We start from the raw sequence: 15,130 nt of genomic DNA on the forward strand, positions 1-15,130 counted from the left end.
AACCAATCATCTTATTATTTTATATTGCAGTGGAAATATCTTTCGAAAATGAAAGCAAGATAAAAGCATTCTCAGTCAAACAATATAAAGCCCTTGTGTCCCACAGATCTATACTATGAGAAATATTAAAGGATATTTTTCACTGGAAGAAAATGATACCGGAAACAAATTCGGGTATCCACAAAGAAATTCTTTTAAATGTACATGATACATTCACTGTTATAGACCCTTTGCTGCTTATTACACTATTCCCAGTACATTTAAAAGGACTGAAATTATGTTAAGTATGTTTTCTGACTACAAAAGCATTAAATGAGAAATAAATAACAAAAGATATCAGGTCACTAACTCTCTAGCTGTGGAGAGTTGTTTAATGTAGACATTAAACTCCCCTTCATATATGCATCTTAATAGATTATCTTTAATATTATATATATTATCTTTAATAGACATTAAACCCTCTTTCATATATACATCTATCCTATTAGTTTTGTCCTTCTAGGGAACTCTGACTAATACAACATAAATTACCAAAACAGAGACAGAAGAAAATTTATATCTCAAAATATCTGTATGTATTAAATAAATCAAATTTATAATTAAAAACTTTTTATAAAACAAAATTCCAAGACCAAATGATCTCATTGGTGAATTTCATCGTTTCATGAAGAAATAATATCAGTTGTACACAAACCTTTTAGAAAATAGAGAAAACAGGAAGACTTCCCCTCTCATATGATGAGATTAGCATTACAGAGACATTACTGGAAAAGAAAATCCATACCAATATCCTCCTGATCATAGATGCAAAATTCCTTCATAAAATATTAACAAATCAAATCCAACAATACGTCATGATCAAGTGAGTTTTATCCCAGGAATGCAAAGTTGATGTATTAGTCTGTTTCCATGCTGCTGATAAAGATATACCTGAGACTGGGCAATTTACAAAAGAAAGAGGTTTATTGGACTTACAGTTTCACATGGCTGAGGAAGCCTCACAATTGTGGTGCAAGGTGAAAGGCACATCTCACATAGTGGTGGCAAGAGAGAGAAAAAAGCCAAGTGAAATGGTTTCCCCTTATCAAACCATCTGATTTTGTGAGACTTATTGAAAACCACGAGAACAATACAGGGGAAACCACCCCCATGATTTAATTATCTCCCCCTGGATCCTTCCCACAAAACGTAGGAATTATGGGAGTACAATTCAAGATGAGATATGGGTGGGGACACAGAGCCAAATCATATCACTTGGTTTAACAACAGAAAATGTAGTTTACCACCTTAAGAGGATATGAAAAAAATAAATACGCTCATTTCAGTAGTTATCAGAGAAGAATTTGACAAAATTTAATATTCACTTATTAAAAAATTTTTCATAGGAAACTTGAAATAGAAGGGAATTTCTTCAATCTGGCCAAGAATGTCTACTAAACACTGATTTAACTGCATACTTAATGATGAAAGACTGAACTATTTTCCCCTAAGATCAGGAACAAGGCAAAGATATCCTCTCTTTTCATTTCAGCTTAACATGCTGTTGGGGGCCCTAACCTGTGATAAGGCAAGAAAAAAGTAGTAAAAAGTGTATAGATTTGAAAGGAAGAAATAAAACTGTTTTATTTATAGACAACATGACACAAAATACCTTAAAGAATCTATGTAAAAGCTAGTAGAACTAAGGAATACATTCAGCAAGTTTGCAGGATACAAGATCAGTGTACTTCTGTATGCTAGTGACAGTTAGAAAATTAAACTTAAGGAGAGTCAGATTCTGACTTCAGAGTGGGAACCTTCATTGTGCCAGTGTTGAAAAAGAGAATTAAATATGGGTGATGTTGAGAAAAGCAAGAAGTTTTTTTTTCAGAAGTGTGCCCAGTGCCACATCATTGAAAAGGGAGGCAAGCACAAGACTGGGCCTAATCTCCATGGTCTCCTTGGGCAGAAGACAGGTCAGTCCCTTGGATTCTCTTACACAGATGCCAATAAGAACAAAGGCATCACATGGGGAAAGGATACATTGAAGAAGTATTGGGACAATCCCAAGAAGTGTATCCCTGGAACAAAAATGATCTTTGCTGGCATTAAGAAGAAAGTGGAAAGGGCAGACTTGATAGCTTATCTCAAAAAAGCTACTAATGAGTAATAATCGGCAACTGCCTTATTTATTACAAAACAAAAACATGACTTTTTAATGTGTACCATACTTTAATAGATCTCATACACCAGAATTCAGATCATGAATGACTGACAGACTATTTTGTTGGATAGTCCTGATTTGAAACTAAGACTGGCTTGTGGTTAAATGAGTATGTTCAGTTTTTGAATTTCAATAGTAATTCCAATTCAGTAAATGCTATCACTGTTAACCACTTCTAAAGATATGATTAGACTTCATTAGTAATGTTCAAATTTTCACAAAGCTGGTGAGTGTCATTTTAAAACTTACTGGAGATTGGTTTTATATTTAGATTTACATAACTGGTTATGTGAATATATTTAATTACTGGGGAAATCCCTTCACTGTCTCAGAACTAAGCAAGATTCACCTGTGTTTTGTGTTCATTTGCCTCTTCAAGTCAGGGGTTGAAGATAAATAAGGTAGCAATGTCTACTTTATATTTTTGGCCTTAACTATGCCAATCTAATTAGAATTCTCTATATTCAAAATGGTTCCTTTTAGTTATTGAAAGGAATTTTAGTGTGGTTTATGTGTAATATCAAAGATTACTTAGCACTTCTCACATTTTATAGATGATCTATAAGGTCACATGTGTTTAAAATAATAGCAAGTTAAACTTCACTCTTGAATTATTTACAATCTACGTCAAACTAAGTTATAATTTAGGATTGTCTTTTAACCAGCCATTCAGAAACATAAAACTAATTAACTGCTGTGTGTTTGTGATTGGGAGTGGTGCTTTTGCCAACTTGAAAGGATTAAAGTAGACAAGAGATAATAATAATAAAAAAAAAGCAAAAAAGAAAGTGAAATTTAAAAATCAAATACCACAACACTCAAACATATGAAATACTTAGCTATTTATTTAACACAATACATGCAAGACCTATACAGTGAAAACAACAAATAATTGCTGAGAGAAATGAAAGAAGGCCCAAGAGATACACCATATTCATGAACTGGAAACTTCAAAATTATTATGAGGCCAATTTCCTGCAAATTGAGCTATATAGTCAACACAATACTCATCAAAATTCCAGCTGGCTTTCTCTTTGAGGGAAAGGGCATAAATTGGCAAGATATTTCTAAAATTTGTGTGTAAATGCCAGAAATGCAAAGGAATTAGATAAACAAATCAGTTTTAAACAAGGACAAGTTTGGAGGATTTATACTACCTGATTTATTTTAAAAAATTGTATTTTGGTATTTATTTATTATTATTGTTATTTTTTTTTTTAAATTGACAAAAATTGTATATATTTGTGGTATACTACATGATGATTTGAAATATGCCTACCTTGTGGAATGGCTACACCAAGCTGATTGACAGGTGAATTACTTTAGCTACTTACCTTTTTTTTGGTCATAAAAACACATAAAACCTACTTTCTTAGCAATTTTCAAGTATACAATATACTGTTATTAACTATAGCCACCATAATATACAATATACCTTCAGTCTGGCTTATATTTTGTGTGCTTTAGCCAACATCTTCCCAGTCCTCCCACTCCCCTTGCAGCCTCTGGTGACCACCATTCTACTCTCTGCTTCTTTGAGTTTGATTTTTTAGATTTCACATATAAGTGAAATCATGTGGTATTTGTGTTTCTATGTCTGGCTTATTTCACTTAACATAATGCCCTCCAGTTTCATCGATGTTGTTGCAGATGACAAGACTTTCTTCTTTTTAAAGGCTGAATAGTATTCCATTTACACTACTTGTTTTCAACAGCTATTATAAAACTAAAATAATCAAAACAGGATGATATGAGATTAAAAATACACATAAAGAGCAAAGAAACAAAATGGAGAGTTCAGAAATAGACCTACACATACATGGGCAAATCATTCTTGATAAAGTAATACAGTGGAGGGAAAGACAGTGTTTTTGATAAATATTGCTGAAACAGTTGGATATTTCTGGGTGATGAGTACCTCAAAACCATTCATGAAAATTGATTTAAATTATCACAGATCTGATTATAAAGAGTAAAACTATAATAGTTCTTAGAGAAAACATGGGAGAAAATCTTTGTAACCTTGAGTAAGCAAATACTTTTTAGGACACAAAAAATATGAACAGAAAATGATTATGCTTTATCTGAATCAAAAAACTTTTGCTCTTGTAAATACAGCATTATCAAAATGAAAAGGCAAGCCACAGAATGAGAGAAAATATCCAGAAAACACATATTTAATAAAAACATTGATTCAGAATATATAAACATTTCTGAAACCTCAACAGTAACAAAACAAACAACTCAATACAAAAATAGGTCAAAAGATGTGAATGAGACATTTTACTAAAGAAATATAGATATCAACCATTAGCACATGAAAAGATGCTCAATATTGTTCATCATCAAGGAAATGCAAATTAAATCCCTGATGAGTTACCACTATATACACATTAGAATGACTAATATCTAAAAGACTGAAAATTCCAAGTGTTGGTGAAAATGTGGAGCAGTGGCAAATCCTATATTTAGCTGATAAGAATGCAAAATAATATAGCCACTTGGCAAAACAGTTTGATAGTTTCATGTAAAGTTAAACTTACACTTAAATACAATCTAGCAATTCCATTTTTAGATCTATACCAAGATGAATAACATATGTAAACACAAAGACTTCTAAGTGAATGTTTATAGTTGTTTTATTTGCAATTAGCTAAACTGCAGACAATCCAAAAGTCCATATACCTGTGAATGGATAAAAAATTATGATATATTTATGCTAAGGACTATTTTTCAACAATAAAAAGGAACGAGCATTGTGGTAAATGAATGAAACCAGGTACAAAATATTAGATGCCATGAAATTGTAGAATAGACAAAGTATTCTCTAGTGAAAAAAAAAAAAACAGATTATTGGTGGCCTGGGGCTAGGATATTGAGTTGTAATTGGAAAAGAATATAAGGAATTGTGGAAGCTGTAACTACCACAATGAATATTCTATATATTCATTGTGATAGTTACACATGAATATACATTATTCTACCTGCATAAACCATACCTACTTAAAATAGGCACAGTTTATTTCATGTAAATTATAAATCCATATAGATTTTAAAAACAAACAAAACTAATAATATGATTATAATTGTAATCTGGGCCATTTAATTATTCTTAAAGAAAATTTCCTATGGTTATGTACTTCTCATTCACATTCTAAAAATAAAATGCCAAAACACCACAGAACACAAATTCACAAGCAAAAATTGTGTTTTTAAATCCTATTTATGTTCATTGCCAGTGAGAGCAAATAAATAGATCTGGTGTGCCTTCTTTCCCTTACCTTTATGAGAATAAGACAAATAACAGGCCAGCAAATTTAGCTCTAGGATTTATTCAGAAAAGCACCTTTAAGTTACTTAATAAGATGGGTACAAATTTAGCCCAATCTTCTGGCATTTTTTGGTTAACATAATGATAATAATTTCGATTATAAGTCATATTTGTAAAATGTTGGCCTTAACAGAGACTTATGCCATGGCATTTTATTACATCTTAATTCCTTGAAAATTTGTATTCAACAGTCTTTCAGTTAGGAAAAAAAAATTCTGTAAAAACAGATTCCCTTTCTCAAAATAGTCATAATAAATGGTAGTTCTCTTCTACTGAGCAAGTACAATTAATTACCAAAGGTGAAGTATTTTTAGTAATCCAAATAATTACTTTCATAATTATCCATTCATTTTCATAATTTTCAGCTTGAAAAATTTCTTCTAAAATTATTCCCTAGATATTTAATTAAATGGTTTGCGTTTTAGGTTTATATAGTGAATACTGTTGTAACGTATTTGGCATACAAATACTCACTGAATTAGCTGAATAAATTTTCATCATTTGAGGAATGTGGGACAAAAATATTTATTTTTCTATTAGTTAGGATGAATTTAGCTGCAAATAACAGATTCCTAATTCAAACAGACTTAAGCAAAAAAGGAAGCAAGAAATCCAGAGGCAGGGCAGCTCCAAGCATAGTATAACAGGATTCCAGCTGTGATCTCTACAGTTTTCTGGAGTTCCTGCCCTTTCATATGTTGGTAGCAAGATGGCTGCACAGCCAGGTACAACTATGTACAGAGGCAGAAAAGGACCATCTTTTCTCTATGAATGATTAAGTTCCCAGAAGCCTCTTCTTAAGTCTCATTGGCCAGAACTGGGTTATGTGTCTGTATCTTAAGCCATTCACTAACAAGGGGTGTGAGTCTATAATAGGTAATTTAGACACATAATTTAGCCTTCCTTGAGTCAAAAGGGAGAAGTATGAATACCTAAACAAAATCATTATAGTAAGGATGAGGGTAGAGGATGGATATTGGATAGGCAGCTAACAGTATTACTACACACATGAAGAAGTTTTCTTATTTTATTTCTTAAGACTTGCAAAATATGAGTGCTCTGGTACTAAAAAGAATTGGTTTTATTTGAAAAAAAATCTCCTGGAATTATGCATACTTTATAGCATAATTTTATAAAATCAGTAAGAAATTTTTGCTAGCTTATTGGAATCTTGATCAAACGATGTTTATGATAAAATGAGTTTAAATTAGAAATAATATATATTAACACTTTTATTCATTAATTCAAAATATTTTTTGACTACTAATGTCTGTCAAGTGCCTGGATATGGTGGTGGGCAAAACAAGCCATGGCCTTGTTCTCATGGAGCTTTAAGTCTAGTGGTGGACAAAGACATTTTTAAAATAAGACTGGGTGTAGTGGCTCACACCTGTAATCCCAGCACTTTGGGAGGCCAAGGTAGGTGGATCATGAGGTCAGGAGTTCTAGACCAGCCTGGCCAACATAGTGAAACCGTATCTTTACTAAAAAATACAAAAATTAGCCAGGTGTGGTGGCATGCACCTGTAGTTCCAGCTATTCAGGAGGCTGAGGCAGGAGAATCACTTTAACCTGGGAGGTGGAGGTTGCAGTGAACCAAGACCATGCCATTGCACTCCAGCCTGGGTTGCAGAGTAAGATATTATCTAAAAAAAAAAAAAAAGACATTTATAAAATGATCATGTCATTAAGTGTGAGTAGGTGGCATAAGAAAGCCTTCTTTCCTTTCTTAGGAGGCTACTCTCCCCATTCATATGATGACCTTTTGATTCCTGGATTACCTCCTGCTTGCTCTGCCATGGAGCCTTTTCATATGCTCTGTTCTCTGAAATGGTTCCCTATTCTCATTATTCTCCATGTTTCCAGATAAATCTAGTTTATCTCTTCTCAGAAGCCTTCTTTATGCCACCTACTCTACATTTAATGATATTATTATTTTACAAATGTCTTTGACCACCACTAGACTAAAAGCACCATGAGAACAAGAACCTGGCTGTTTTTGCTCACTGCCATATCCAGGCACTTAGAAGATATTAGTGGTCAAAAAATATTTTGAATTAATAATTAAAAGAAACATATCAATTTGGGAGTTGTCAGTATATAGATGGAAGATGAAATGTTGGGGTACCATTTAGATTGCCTTAAGAGAGAGGCAGAAAGAAGGCTAGGACTTATCTTGATAAACCCCAATGAATGAATAGGCATGACCCTAGGAAGAAAGTAGGAGAAAAAATAGTGGATTATTATATCTCAGTATTTGTTTACGCTTGATATGGTTTGGCTCCATCCCCACCCAAATCTCATCTTTAATTCCCACATGTTGTGGGAGGGACCCAGTAGGAGATAATTGAGTCATAGGGGCAGGTCTTTCCCATGCTGTTCACATGATAGTAAGTCTCACATGATCTGATGGTTTTATAAGGAGGAGTTTACCTGCACAAGCTATCTCTCTTCCTGCTGCCATTCATGTAAGACATGACTTGCTCCAGCTTGCTTTCTGCTATGATTGTGAGGCCTCCCTAGCCATGTGGAACTGTAAGTTCACTAAACCTTTTTCTTTTATAAATTGCCCAGCTTTGGATATGTCTTTATTAGCAGTGTGAAAATGAACTAATACAGTAAATTGGTACCAAGAGTGGGGTGCTATGGTAGATACCTGAAAATGTGGAAGCAATTTTGGAACTGAGTAATATTTCAGGGTTGGAACAGTTTGGAGAGCTCAGAAGAAGATAGGACAATGTGAGAAAGTTTGGAGCTCCCTAGAGACTTGTTGAATGGCTTTGACCAAAATGCTGATAGTGATATGGACAATGAAGTCCAGGCTGAGGTGGTCTCAGATGGAGATGAGGGACTTGTTGGGAACTGGAGCAAAGGTGACTTGTTATGTTTTAGCAAAGAGACTTGTAGCATTTTGCCCCTGCCCTAGATATTTGTGAAACTTTGAACTTGAGAGAGATGATTTAGGGTATCTGGTGGAAGAAATTTCTAAGCAGCAAAGCATTCAAGATGTGTTTGAGTGCTGTTAAAGGCATTCAGTTTTATAAAGGAAGCAGAGTATAAAAGTTTGGAAAATTTGCAGTCTGACAATTTGATAAAAAAGAAAATCCCATATTCTGAGAAGAAATTCAAGCCAGCTGCAGAAATTTGCATAATTAATAAGGAGTGAAATGTTAATCCCCAGGACAATGAGAAAAATGTCTCCAGAACATGTCAGAGGTCTTCACAGTAACACCTGCCATCACAGGCCTGGAGGCCTAGGAGGAAACAATGGTTTCCTGGGTTGGACCCAGGGTTCTGTGCCACATGCAGCCTAGAGACATTGTGCTCTGCAACCCAGCATCTCAAGCCATGGCTGAAAAGGGCCAATGTAGAGCTCAGGCCATGGCTTCAGAGGGTGCAAGCCCCAAGCCTTGGCAGCTTCCATGTGGTGTTGAGCCTGCAAGTGCACAGAAGTCAAGAATTGGGGTTTGGGAACTTCCACCTAGATTTCAGAGGATGTATGAAAACACCTCATGCCCAGGCAGAAGTTTGCTGCAGGGGTGCGACCCTCCTGGAAAACCTCTGCTAGGGCAGTGTGGAAGGGAAATGTGGGGTTGGAGCCCCCACAGAGTTCCTACTGGGGCACTGCCTAGAGGACCTGTGAGACAAGGGCCACCATCCTCCAGACGCCAGAATGGTGGATCCATTGACAACTTGTACTGTGCACCTGGAAATGTCACAGATACTCAATGCCAGCCTGTGAAAGCAGCAAGGAGGAAGGCTGTACTCTGCAAAGCCACAGGAATAGAGCTGCCCAAGACCATGGAACCCACTTCTTGCATCATCATGACCTGTATGTGAGACATGGAGTCAAAGGAGTTCATTCTGGAGCTTTAAGATGTAACCACCCTGCTGGATTTTGGACTTGCATGGGGCCTGTAGCCCCTTTGTTTTGGACAGTTTCTCCCATTTGGAACAGCTGTCTTTATCCAATGCCTGTACTGCTATTTTATCTAGAAAGTGATTAACTTGATTTTTATTTTATTTTATTGGCTCATAGGTGTGGCAGGGTCTTTCTTTGTCTCAGATGAAACGTTGGACTGTGGACTTTGAGTTAATGCTGAAATGAGTTAAGACTTTGGGGGACTGTTGGGAAGGCATGATTGGTTTCAAAATGTGAGGACATGAGGTGGAATGATATGGTTTGGCTATGATCCCACCCAAATCTCATATTGAATTTCCATATGTTGTGGGAGGGACCTGGTGGGAGGTAATTGAATCATGGGGGCGGGTCTTTCCCATGCTGTTGTCGTGATAGTGTTAAGTCTTATGAGGTCTGATGGTTATTTTATTTTATTTTAAGACAGAGTCTTGCTGTGTTGCCCAGGCTGGTGTGCAATGGCATGATCACAGCTCACTGCAACCTCCACCGCCTGGGTTCAAATTATTCTCCTGCCTCAGCCTCCCGAGTAGCTGGGATTACAGGTGGCTGCCACCACGCCTAGATAATTTTTGTATTTTTAGTAGAGATGGGGTTTCACCATGTTGGCCAGGCTGATCTCTAACTCTTGTCCTCATGATCCTCCTGCCTCAGTCTCCCAAAGTGCTGAGATTACAGGCATAAGCCACTGTGCCTGGCCTGAGGTATGAGAGTTTTATAAGGAGAAGTTTCTCTGCACAAGCTCTCTGACTCTGCCTGCTGCCATCCATGTAAGATGTGACTTGCTCCTCCTTGCTTTCCACAATCATTGTGAGGTCTCTCAGCCATGTGAAAGTGTAGTTCCACTAAACGTCTATCTTTTTTAAATTGCCCAGTCTCAGGTACGTCTTTAATAAGAGTGTGATAATGGACTAATTCAATGCCCAAAACAAGTGAGAATTTAAAAATGTCCTTTGAATTTGTCAAGATAGTAGTCATTGTTAATCATTGTGAGAATTATTTCAGTAAAGTGATGGTAAAAAAGCCAAACTGGAACAGGCTGAGAACAAATGGGAAGAAAGGAAAGGAAACAGAGATCATGGACAAATCTAAGACATTTATCTGGAGGAAGATCCAAGATGGCCGATTAGGAGCAGCTCAGGATTGCAGCTCCCAGTGAAAGTGCAGAGGGTGAGTGGACGCTGCATTTCCAGATGGATTTTTATTGCCCACAGACCAGGAGATTTCCCAGGCAGAGGAGCCCCACGGGTCACCAGCGCGGCTGTTTTGGCTGGCGCGGCTGTTTTGCCGGCGCCCCGGCGTGGCAGTTCCCAGTGCAGAGTAAACGGGACTGTGCCCCCACTTAGCCAGCAAGGAGAGCCGAAACAGGGAGCCAGGCCGGGAGATTCCCGGGCAAAAAAGCGCCACGAATCTCAGAGCCGCAGTTTCAGCCGGCTCAGTGGGTCGCTACATGGGAAATCACACAGATCCCAGCGCCTTTTTAAAAGGCTACCAGGACACCTGGGAGAGAGCCGCCCATTCAATTAAAAAATAAAAGGCTCTGAGGCGGGGAGCCAGGTGATCAGTCCCGGCTGGTCCCACCCCCACAAAAACAAAACAAAAAAAAACAGCAATTGGAAGCGCTCTGGGTTGAGAGTTTCACAGCAAGCACAGCTGAACCCAGGACTGTCCAGCTCGGTGGGGGAGGGGCGTCCGCCATTACCGAGGTACTCCACCACTGTGGAGGCAGTCCACCATTGCTGAGGCAGCCAGCCATTGGTGAGCAACCTACCATTACAGAGAGAGTCCATCATTACAGAGGCGGGCCACCATTGCCAAGGCAGTTCTAACTACACCCATATAAACAGGACTGCAGGAAGTTCACACGGCAACTGGGTGGAGCCCACAGCAACTCAGAGAAGCCTCTGCAGGCAGAGAGTGACTAGGCTGCCTCCTTGTCGGGCAGGGCAGCCCTGAAGAAAAAAAAAAAGGCAGCAGCACAGCAGAAACTCATAAATAAAGCCCTAACTCCCTGGGACAGAACACCTGGGATAAAAAAGGGGTTTATGAGTTCAGCTGCTGCAGACTTAAACTTACCTGCCCAGCACCTCTGAATGAACAGTGGAGCTCACAACTCAGCACTTGAGCTACTATAAAGGACAGACTATTTACTCAAGCAGCTCCCTGACCCCCGTATATCCAAAGAGTCACCTCATAAAGGAGAGCTCAGACTGACATTTGGCAGGTATCCTTCTGGGACAAAGCAGAAGAAGAAACTGGTAGCAACCTTTACTGTTCGACAGCTGCTGCAAGTGATCCCCAGGCAAGCAGGGCCTGGAGTGGACCTCAGCAGTCCTACAGCAGAGGGGCCAGACAGTTAAAAGGAAAACTAAGAAACAGAAATAACTTCATCATCAACAAACTGGATGTCCACTCAGAGACCCAATCAGAAAGTCAGCAACTACAAAGTCGACAGGTGGATAAATCCACAAAGATGGGAAGACACCAGCGCAAAAAGGATGAAAACACCCGAAACCAGAACACCTCTCCTCCTACCAGGGATCACAACTCCTCACCAGCAAGGGAACAACACTTGATGGAGAATGAGTGTGATGAAATGACAGAATCAGGCTTCAGAAGGTGGGTAATAAGAAACTTCTATGAGCAAAAAGAACATGTTCTAACGCAATGTAAAGAAACTAAGAACCTTGAAAAAAGATTTGATGAAAGGCTAACGAGAATGGACAACTTAGAGAGGAATATAAGTGAATTGATGGAGCTGAAAAACACAACATGAGAACTTCGCGAAGCATGCACAAGTTACAAGAGCCGAATTGACCAAGCAGAAGAAAGGATATCAGAGGTCGAAGATCAACTCAATGAAATAAAATGAGAAGGCAAGATTAGAGAAAACAGGGTAAAAAGGAATGAACAAAGTCAACAAGAAATATGAGACTATGTGAAAAGACCTAATCTACATTTGATAGGGGTACCTGAATGTGACGAAGAGAATGAATCCAAGCTGGAAAATACTCTTCAGGATATGATCCAGGAAAACTTCCCCAACCTAGCAAGGCAGGCCAATATTCAAGTCCAGGAAATACAGAGAACACCACAAAGATATTCCTCAAGAAGAGTAACCCCAAGGCACATAATCGTCAGATTCACCAAGGTTGAAATGAAGGAGAAAATGCTAAGGGCAGCCAGAGAGAAAGGTCAGGTTACCCACAAAGGGAAGCCCATTAGACTCACAGCAGATCTCTCAGCAGAAACCCTACAAGCCAGAAGAGAGTGGGGGCCAATATTCAACATCCTTAAAGAAAAGAACTTTCAACCCAGAATTTCATATCCAGCCAAACTAAGCTTCATAAGTGAAGGAAAAATAAAATCCTCTGTGAACAAGCAAGTACTCAGAGATTTCATGACCACCAGACCTGCTTTACAAGAGGTCCTGAATGAGGCACTACACATAGAAAAGAACAACCAGTGCCAGCCACTCCAAAAACATACCAAATGGCAAAGAGCATCAACACAATGAAGAATCTGGATCAACTAATGGGCAAAACAGCCAGCTAGCATCAAAATGGCAGTATCAAATTCACACATAACAATATTAACCCTAAAAGTAAATGGACTAAATGCCCCAATCAAAAGACACAGATTGGCAAATTGATAAAAAACCAAAACCCATCAGTGTGCTGTATCCAGGAAATACATCTCACATGCAAGGATACACAAAGGCTCAAAATAAAGGAATGGAGAAAGATTTACCAAGCAAATGGAGAGCAAAAAAAAGCAGGAGTTGCAATTCTCATCTCTGATAAAATAGACTTTAAAGCAACAAAGATCAAAAGAGACAAAGAAGGACATTTCATAATGGTAAAAGGATCAATACAACAAGAAGAGCTAACGATCCTAAATATATATGCACCTAATACAGGAGCACCCAGATACATAAGGCAAGTTCTTAATGCCTTACAAAGAGACTTAGACTCCCACACAATAATAGTGGGAGACTTTAACACCCCATTGTCATTATTAGACAGATCAACGAGACAGAAAATTGACAAGAATATCCAGGACTTGAACTCAGACCTTGACCAAGCAAACCTAATAGACATTTACAGAACTCTCCACCCCAAATCCACAGAATATACATTCTTCTCAGCACCACATCACACCTACTCTAAAATTGACTACATAATTGGAAGTAAATCACTCCTCAGTAAATGCAAAAGAATGGAAACCATAACAAACAGTCTCTCAGACCACCGTGCGATCAAGTTAGAACTCAGAATTCAGAAACCAACCCACAACTGCACAGCTTCATGGAAACTGAACAACGTTTCTTGAATGTTGACTGGATAAACAATGAAATGAAGGCAGAAATAAAGATGTTCTTTGAAACCAACGAGAATGAAGACACCACATACCAGAATCTCTGGGACGCATTTAAAGCAGTCTTTAGAGGAAAATATATTGCAATAAGTGCCAGCAAGAGAAGCAAGGAGAGATCTAAAATTGACACTCTATCATCAAAATTGAAAGAGCTAGAGGAGCAAGATCAAAAAAACTCAAAACCTAGCAGAAGACAAGAAATAACTAAGATCAGAGCAGAACTGAAGGAGATAGAGACACAAAAAACCCTTTAAAAAGTCAGTAAATCCAGGAGCTGGTTTTTTGAAAAGATCAACAAAATAGACCGCTAGCCAGATTAATAAAAAAGAAAAGAGAGAACAACCAAATAGATGCAATAAAAAATGATAAAGGGGATATCACCACAGATTCCACAGAAATTCAAACCATCATCAGAGATTATTACAAACAACTCTATGCACATAAACTAGAAAACCTGAAAGAAATGGATAAACTCCTGGACACTTGCCTCCTACCAAGGCTAAACCAGGAAGAAGTCGAAACCCTGAGTAGACCAATAACGAGGTGTGAAGTCGAGGCAGCAATTAAGAGCCTACCATCCAAAAAAAGCCCAGGTCCAGATGGGTTCACAGCCGAATTCTACCAGGCATACAAAGAGGATCTGGTACCATTCCTTCTGAAACTATTCCAAATAATCCAAAAAGAGGGAATCCTTCCCAAATCGTTTTATGAGACCAACATCATCCTGATACGAAAACCCAGCAGAGACTCAACAAGAAAAGAAAACTACAGGCCAATATCCATGATGAACATAGATGCAAAAATCTTCAATAAAATACTGGCAAGCTGATTGCAACAGCACATCAAAAAGCTTATACACCATGATCAAGTAGGGTTCATCCCGGGGATGGAAGGCTGGTTCAACATATGCAAGTCTATAAATGTAATCCACCACATAAACAGAACCAAAGACAAAAACCACATGATTATCTCAATTGATGCACAGAAGGCCTTTGACAAAATTCAACAGCCCTTTATGCTAAAAACCCTCAATAAACTAGGTATCAACGGAACGTATCTCAAAATAATAAAAGCTATTTACGACAAACCAACAGCCAATATCATACTGAATGGGCAAAAACTGGAAGCATTCCCTTTGAAATCTGGCACTAGACAAGGATGCCCTCTCTCACCACTCCTATTCAATATAGTACTGGAAGTTCTAACCAGAGCATTCAGGCAAGAAAAAGAAATAAAGGGTATTCAAATAGGAAAGGAGGAAGTCAAATTGTCTCTATTTGCAGACGACATGATCGTATAT

At 37.9% G+C, this 15,130-nt stretch overlaps 2 protein-coding genes across 2 annotated transcripts in view; both read left to right on the plus strand.

The window, feature by feature from the left end:
* DCDC1 (doublecortin domain containing 1) overlaps positions 1 to 15,130 on the plus strand; it is a 498,476-nt gene that overhangs the window by 79,511 nt on the left and 403,835 nt on the right. The window lies entirely within an intron of this gene.
* LOC105717237 (cytochrome c-like) lies at positions 1,832 to 2,149 on the plus strand. The gene has a single exon (XM_012452264.1). The coding sequence runs from the start codon at positions 1,832 to 1,834 to the stop codon at positions 2,147 to 2,149; it is 318 nt and encodes a 105-aa protein (XP_012307687.1).

This window comes from Aotus nancymaae, unplaced genomic scaffold, assembly GCF_030222135.1.
Source record: "Aotus nancymaae isolate 86718 unplaced genomic scaffold, 86718_ANA_hifiasm-v0.15.2.pri h1tg000059l, whole genome shotgun sequence".
In the NCBI taxonomy this organism is placed as follows: domain Eukaryota; kingdom Metazoa; phylum Chordata; class Mammalia; order Primates; family Aotidae; genus Aotus; species Aotus nancymaae.

Excerpts from the sequence above, each read along its gene's own strand:
- LOC105717237 (XM_012452264.1), top strand. The coding sequence starts at position 1,832 with ATGGGTGATGTTGAGAAAAGCAAGAAGTTTTTTTTTCAGAAGTGTGCC.